Source organism: Engraulis encrasicolus, chromosome 3, assembly GCF_034702125.1.
Source record: "Engraulis encrasicolus isolate BLACKSEA-1 chromosome 3, IST_EnEncr_1.0, whole genome shotgun sequence".
Lineage (NCBI taxonomy): Eukaryota > Metazoa > Chordata > Actinopteri > Clupeiformes > Engraulidae > Engraulis > Engraulis encrasicolus.
In genome coordinates this window covers 42,635,671-42,643,987 of record NC_085859.1, presented here as the reverse complement: position 1 = coordinate 42,643,987, position 8,317 = coordinate 42,635,671, and the positions used below count along the sequence as shown (strand labels likewise).

At 44.4% G+C, this 8,317-nt stretch overlaps 1 protein-coding gene across 1 annotated transcript; it reads left to right on the top strand.

Moving 5' to 3' along the window:
- Nucleotides 1-5,190: 5,190 nt before the first annotated feature.
- On the top strand, nt 5,191-5,674 carry LOC134445428 (cytosolic phospholipase A2-like). Its single transcript, XM_063194510.1, has one exon. It carries the CDS (start codon nt 5,226-5,228, stop codon nt 5,607-5,609), a length of 384 nt encoding a protein of 127 aa, XP_063050580.1. The 5' UTR covers nt 5,191-5,225; the 3' UTR covers nt 5,610-5,674.
- The last annotated feature ends 2,643 nt before the right edge of the window (nt 5,675-8,317 follow it).

Here is an 8,317-nt window from a genome sequence, read left to right as displayed (position 1 = left end):
TTGTTTCAGTTAATTCAATTGAATCCATTCAGCTCTGTGTGCATCTGTTTTTTTTTGCAAGACAACATACATACAGTGTCTGTAGAGTGTGTTTGTAGCGAAGGGGAGTAGAGTTACCCTGCCGAGACGCAAACCCAAACCTTCCTGGGCACCAAACTGGGATGTCGTGCTGAAAAGCGAGTGCCTGCCAGAACACGAGTGCCCTCATTGAAACCAATGGAAACCAATGACCAATTTTTCAGATATTTTTTACCCATTTTTGCAGATAAATCCGACACAATTTAACTTAAATTTTAAGATGGAAAGCCTATCAATAAAGCATCTGCATTCCTTCTGGAAGTATTACAAAGAACTGGTTACAATTTCAGTATTATTTCCATAAAAGAATCGAAGAATTGTCATAACAAATGTTACGGTTTCTCAAAAAATGTCATTGGTTTCAATGAGGGCACTCGTGTTCTGGCAGGGACTCGCTTTTCGGCACGACAGGGACTCAGATCGCTACACCAAAGAGCCAGGCTCATTGGCGTAACAGTCAGAGCACACCCACAACCCTACAGATGGCCACTCCATCACACTGCCTTCACCCTTCGTGAAGCGCACCCGTGTGCTTAACACACTCATGGTGTCCCTCACACAACTGCCCATCATGCTTCCTCCATCCAGTGTGCCATCCAGGGATCCCTCGCACCGGGGGTCACCATTCCTGGGGGTCCCATACATGGAATTAAGGCTCACAAACAATGGGTACACTTCCAATGTAGTTTTCAAAGTGAGAAGTCTGCACACTTAGGGGTCTTACACACCAGGGCGGTAAAGCGTCGCGGAACGGCCGCGTTTTTTACCGGCGTCGGTGAAAATACATTGAAACATATCTGTCCTTACACACCAACCGGCAGTAATCGAGCATCAGAACAGGACTGGCCGCCTACGCCGACGCTTTCAGTGTGAAAGGCAGAGAAAAACACGCCGGCCGAAACTAAGCAGAAAGACCGCGTTCGTCCCGTGACCGTTCCGTTCCGCCTTGGTATGTTTTGGCCCTTACAATCCTTTTTGTTGTCTTTTATTTATTTCATGGCTGGATTAGGCCTACGTTTCAACTTTAACAGTCAGATTCTCTACAAACACAGTCTGAGTGGTAATTAGAACATGCCTGGCACCCCTAGAACATGCCTTATTAGAACAGGCCTTCCAATGGCCTCACGCCACGGTCCATACTTCTGGCGCCATTTGTAGCAATGCGGCGTAGAATTGCCCTTGTCGGTGTTCTGTCGAGATGTGTTGCCTCGTCGAGATGAGCGACCGGTCGCCCTATTCGTTAGTGGTGTTCTATCGATTTGCGATGCCTCATCTAAATGAGCGACCTTGCAAGACTTTCCGCGGAAGGCGTTTCAATCGGTCCACGTAGGACTGTTTTAATAACCATTACTTTGTTTATTTCACGGACAGGGGTGTGCAATCGTTCGTGCGGAGTTTAATAAGAACACGCGGCTGCTGACAACCGTGAGCCTCTCGTTTGAGCAAGTTAAGAAACGTGCCGAAAGAGACTGAGTTGAGTTTGCGCAAATACTGGAGAAAGTGTTTGGGATCAGGGCCTGGCTACGGGTTGTTTAATGCAGTCATTTGCTGTTGGTTTGGTTTCAATGCGACGTGGGCTCGCAAGGCAAATTGCTAGGCCTACATGAAATCATGTGCTATGGGGATAAACAAGCGCAGTTTAGATATTCCCAGATAGCAGATAGCTTATTGTGGCTTTGTTTTGGCAGATGTCTGTCTTTTAATGACCGGAATCATATTTTCTTAACATCCCCACCAGTGCATTTCTTATTACCATGTTGAGGCATTTTACAATGCAGTCGATTCAAATTCTTGAGTGAAAAGGGTGGAGGGAGCATTTTGACAGCTCAATCAGAGGTGGCGATTTTTTCCATTTTGCAATGAGAACGCCTCCTCTACATAAATAGTCTTTTCTGATCGATGTTACAATGTTCGAGGCTGAGTGTGTGAGCGATTACGGTTAGGCAACAAAGTAGCAAATGTACGAGGCCACGCTATTTAACAGATTTTCCAACGATCTGCTGGATGATCCACGCTATTTCCCGTTTCCCCCCCCCAGGGGATGCCTACCGGTATCGTAACTTTCAGCCCATGATAGTCGGTGGACAGGCTGTAGGCTAACTAGACTATGGATTACTGGTGGTAACCTTTGGAGGACATAGGCTACAGTTTGAGTCACTAAAGTTGACAGTCTCAGGGGATCCTATCGTAACTTGCGCTACAGTTTGAGTCACTAAAGTTGACAGTCTCAGGGGATCCTATCGTAACTTGCGGTCTCACAATTCGATGGGCAATCACCCGCGAAAACCACCGCGAGGGTGTGCGCATGCGTGCGCATGCTCAGTAGCGAAGAGAATCACATCTCGATGGGTCGCTCATATAGACAGGACACCGGGACTCAAACCCAGTACCAAACCCCGTACCAAACTAGGGATCTGACTGCTACACCGAAGAGCTCATTGCCATGACAGTCAGAACACACCCACAGCCCTGGTCACTCCATCACAGTGTAATACTATATGTGTGTTTGTGATTCTTAAACAGGCAGTCACATTGAAGCAGACATGCTTGTGTTGTAGTAAATTAAAGGGGCATTCCACCGGTGGAGACATGAATATGTTACTGAAAGTGGGTCATATGTATAGTAGAATAGTAACATACATTTCTAATTTGGTGCCTTCTTGGCCAAGAAAAGGCAGAAAATGACTTTTTAGTGCTTGTGGATTTGTGACAACAATCCCCATAATGCACGGCAATGCTCAAGTTCCACAGGCCACACCCAGTTATTTGGGACTCTATGCATCATCCCTCCCTCAGCTTGCAGGCAGTGTTGCCAGATTGGGCTGTTTCCTGCCCAATTGGGCTGCTTAGGATGGTCGTGTGCAGGTAAAAATGGCATTTAGCAGAAAAACCCGCCCAATTTTAGCCATAGAAATCAATAGAATTGGGCGGGATTTTGAGCTTCTAGGCTGGTTTTGAGCAGTTTTTGGGCTGGAAATCATCAGCCTCATCTGGCAACCCTGCTTGCAGGTGCATCACAGTGGGACAGACATCACTGGAAAGGAGAAGCTGGAGCACACTGCAGCTTAGTTTTCAAGAATTTATTTTGTGCACACACGCGACCAACGTTTTTGTGTTGCTACACCTTCTTCAGAGTCAAATGATAGCAAGAGAGAGACACATTTCAAGACTTGACATTCACAGGTGATCCTACTTGGTTTGGCTAAATTGGTCTGATCTCATTGCAGGTAATTGACCCCACCCCCCAACACCAGGACAAGATTGTAGACAATTAGACAGCTTGCCAACTTCCCAAAACAAAATAAAAAAAGTGAAAAAAACAATACACAAAGAACATTGTCAATAAAACCACAGCTACAATTATTAGAAGACCACAGCCGCGATGCTGGAACAATTTGTTACAGAGAGCAAGACATATTGTGTTCCTCATTTATGCCCTGAGGCTCCACTGAATTTAGAGTATGAATCCAAAATGCCTTTCCACAAAGCCTCTCTGTCTAATTGTCTGCAATCTTGTCCTGGTGTTGGGGGGTGGGGTCAATTACCTGCAATGAGATGAGACCAATTTAGCCAAACCAAGTGGGATCACCTGTGAATGTCAAGTCCTGAAATGTGTGTCTCTCTCTTGCTATCATTTGACTCTGAAGAAGGTGTAGCAACACTGAAACGTTGGTCGGGTGTGTGCACAAAATAAAGTCTTGAAAACTAAGCTGCAGTGTGCTCCAGCTTCTCCTTTCCGGCTATGCCAGTGACTTACTGGCAGTGTTGCCAGATGAGGCTGATGATTTCCAGCCCAAAAAATGCTCAAAACCCGCCTGGAAGCACTAAATCCCGCCCAATTCTATTGATGTCGATGGGAATTGGGCGAGTTTTCCTGTAAAATGCCATTTTTACCCGCAGACGGCCATCCCAAGCAGCCCAATTGGGTGGGAAACAGCCCAATCTGGCAACACTGCTTACTGGAGCCTCAATGCCAGTGATTTCAAAAGCACTGGGACACTGATCTGTGATAGGTCTGTTAGAGCATTAGGTCCAACCCCCTATGGGCGGGGTTGAAAAGGTGGGAAAAAGGCTTGTAGTCTCAACAGAAATCCACCTCTCTTACACTTCCTATGTCGATGATGCAAAATGACCATTTTTACATCATTGACATAGGAAGTGTTAAGAAATGAATGTGGATTTCTCCAATCTCAGGGGGAATTGAGAGATTTTTGAAAGACCATTCAAAAGTATGACTGGGTGTCTATCAATGGAAAGCCTAATGCAAAATGGGTGGAGTGTCCCTTTAATAACAGTGTCGGCAAACTGTGTAAATGTACGTACGTAGAGAATTACATTCGTGACATGAAATACTTTAGGCTACTCTCACAATGTTTGAATAAAGCAATTAATGGTTGCACTCTTGTGTCTGACTCTGACGCTGACCCTGACTGATGTCGTGGATTCGTGCCTTTGTGAACTTTTCATCATCCTCTAGTCACCTTTATCACATATTTAAATGTCTATGTTATTTTAGTTCATTAAAATAAATAACTTTGGTTATTTCCATGTCAACTCCTATCCCTTTACATTCCTATTTTTATTCCAATACAACTTCTCAGTATTTTGTAATCCGCGTATGGGCAAGCTGGAGTGGGGAGAATTATTGGTGTTGATTATTTTTGGCTAGAACAACTCTGGGAGTTGCCCAGCTGTGAAGTAAAGCAATGAAAACACATACGACACTCCACCTCCTTTATAAGACCAAAACCTGTGAAGAAACACTCACCTTGGCCTGGGCAGTGAGATTAAGGTAGGCAATTAGAATTACAGCTTGGTCATCTGGTAGGATTAAAAAAAATAAAAATAAAAATATGAAGACTTCACCTGTTAAGACACAGCATTATAAATTTGCTGTTACCAAAATGGCAATGACCAAGTCGTAGTGCATTACTAAAGGTAATGTCATAATGTAGTATATGGTAGTTAACTTTTCAATGACTACTACAGCATTGCACTGATGGAACAGTGTGCATTATAGGGCTACGAAATATGAAAATTAGTCCACGGTCAGTAGGATCTCCAAGGAAATATAATGTTGTTTTCTGATTGCGTCTTCTTTGTGTTAGACCTGTCCTGTGTTTTGCATCTTGCCTGTCCTGAGAACCATGGCCTCCCTCTGCTCGACTCTGCTCCTCGTCCTGTCAGCGCTCTATGTGGCTGCTGCTGATCTCCAGGTGTGGGGCATTCGTGGCTACGGCATCAAGGGCGATATGTTGTCCAAACCCGACCCCTACGTCAAGGTGTACTGTGGCAGCACATTCGGTGGGATGACGGAATTCAAGACGAGCGACCCCAACCCCATCTGGAGTACGTCGTTCCGCTTTCCGGACGGCAAAGTTGGGAATTTCCTGAAACTGGAGTTGTGGGACAGGGACCTGCTGTTCGATAATCGTCTGGGGACCTGCAAAGCAATGGTAAAGCAAAACACCAGTGCCAAGGTGACCTGCTCAATGCGGAAGGGGGAATTGGAGTTTTATTACGGACTGTGAAATTGCCAATAATGCAAGAGCAGGTGTTTTGTTGTCTAAAGTGACAGGTCCCTTTGTATGCCAACTTGCACATCATTTGAAATCATCATAATAAATAAAATGGTGTATCACAATATTTCCAGCCTAGAACGATTTGTTTGTTTGTTTGTTTGTTTGTTTGTTTGTTTGTTTGTTTGTTTATTTATTCATTATGTCACATGTGAAGAGCTGGGCTTGGACCCAAACACATTCAGAAAGTGAGGGCAAATCAGTAGAAAGTACAATATCAGGTAAACTATTATGACAAGACAGATTCACTCGCCGAAGACAAGCAGATGAGTAGCATTGGAGTGGGAGCTGAAATGAACACACACGCATTCACACGCACAAATGCACGCACGAAATTGCCCTGGGCCACACTAACCCTGTGTATGGGACCCAAACAGTCAGCCCTGCCACGATAAAGGGATATACTGTTCAATACAGTGGGCTATTTACACAGAAGAAAATAAGTAGAGAAGAACAGAATAAACGACTACTAGAGTAAAAGAGGAACACACACACACACACACACACACACACACACACACACACACACACACACACACACACACACACACACACACACACACACACACACACACACACACACACACACACACAGAGAGAGAGAGAGAGAGAGAGAGAGAGAGAGAGAGAGAGAGAGAGAGAGAGAGAGAGAGAGAGAGAGAGAGAGAGAGAGAGAGAGAGACTAAAACTCAAACATGAGGCAGGTGGGTTTAGGGATGTTGTTGACAATAGGTAAATGTGGGGAGTGAACAGATAATAATAATAAATAATAATAACTGTATTTGTATAGGACCTTACCATACAAGGCATGCAGCTCAAAGTGCTTAACAAATGAAAAAAAAACATGGCGTTAAAAAGAGAAGTAGAAAAGAGAGACAAAAAAAGAAAGAATAGCAAGAAGACAATCAGTCAAGAAACATACAAGGTGTAAATAATCTGTGCACATGTACAGTGAGTGGCAGGGATGCTGAGAGCTTTGGCTGGGCCCAGGAAAAAAATATTTGAAAGCCCCCCCCAACTAAATACATACGGTGTCATTCTAGGCCTGCTCTCTCCCTGGGCCCGTGACTACTGACTCCTTTTATGACTCCTGTCAGTGGGTCGGCTGAGTGGAGTGGGCAGCCTGAGATGGACAATAACAGGTCATGTAGCCAGATTTGGGGCGGACGAAGGAAAGGTGAGGAAAAGTACTGGCCAGTGGGTTGAGACATGAAGGGGGAAATGAATAGAGAAAACACAGCATATCCACATGTTAGCCCTCCTCCTGAATACATCATTGTGATACCAACTGGTTATCACTTGTCTATCTCCCATATGAATTGCATTCCAAACACATCATTATCAACAAAAAAGAGTTCAGGTACAAAACCTTTAAGTACATTTGTGATGAGCGTACAAAAAAATGCAGCCTGTATTTCTATAGGCCTACATTCAGTACAAAAGTATGTCCATCCAACTTTGTTAGGGCTTGACTTGCTGCTCTTCACAATAACATTTCATTGGCTTTTGGACTGTATACTACTTGGTGAAAATGCCATTTGAAACTTTTAAATTTGCCATTTAAAAATGCTACAGATTTTTGTAATGACTTTTAGACAGGGTTTGCATTTCAACTTTTCATATCAACGTTGATGTCAACAGCCCCATGATGCTTTCATTTCAACATCCATGAATTTCTCTAAATGTTCATTAATGTCCACTGAATATTTCCCTGGCTACTTTGAAGTGTTATCAGGGTTGTGTAAACCTGGTCAGAACAAGCTGGAATAGTTGCGAGAGAATTGGTTTGTTATTGTTTTTGGCCAGCAGCTCTGGGAGTAGCACAGCTGTGGAATAAAGCGATGAAAAGATACACGACCATGCTTTATAAGTTGAACACTTTTGAGAAAAACACACTTTGGGTTCAACACTGACCACACAGGTAGGTAATCGTTTTCATCATAATCTACTGTGAAGAGTGACTAAAACCCCCTCCTTCACTTCTTTGATATAGATATATCAGATAATAGATATATTATAAAAATATGATGCTTAGATTGCAAGAGAGGACGTAAACGACCTATGTGGGATTTTTATTAATGTGGGTTTTTTTCAGAATGTAATTCTCCTTCAAGATTTCAATGTCCATAAGATACAGATAAAACAAATAAAGATAACATATATTTCATGATGGATTTCTACTAAATGTGTTTTTTTCTGCTTAAATCTGCTCTGTTAGATCCACTTGCTGTGTTTGACCTATCGTCTGTCCTGACAACCATGGCATCCCCCTGGCTCACCCTGCTACTCGTCCTGCCTCTCCTCTGTGTGGCCACTGCTCAAGTTCAGGTGTGGGGCATCCGTGGCTTCGAACTCGAGAACGGCCTGCTGGGCAAGCCCGACCCGTATGTCAAGGTGTACTGCGGAGGCACCTTCGGCGGCATGACGGAGTTCAAGAAGAACGATGCCAACCCCTCCTGGACGGCCTCCTTCAGCTTCCCCACGGGCAGAGTAGGAGACGTCCTGGAACTGCAGCTGTGGGACAAGGACGTCCTGATCGACGACCATGTGCACACCTGCACCGCCAGCGTGGAGAACTACGCCAGCTCCAAAGTCATCTGCTCGTTCCGGAAAGGCAAACTAGAGTTCAACTACGGAGTGGGACAGTAGCCATGATGCAC

Excerpts from the sequence above, each read along its gene's own strand:
- LOC134445428 (XM_063194510.1), top strand. The coding sequence starts at position 5,226 with ATGGCCTCCCTCTGCTCGACTCTGCTCCTCGTCCTGTCAGCGCTCTAT.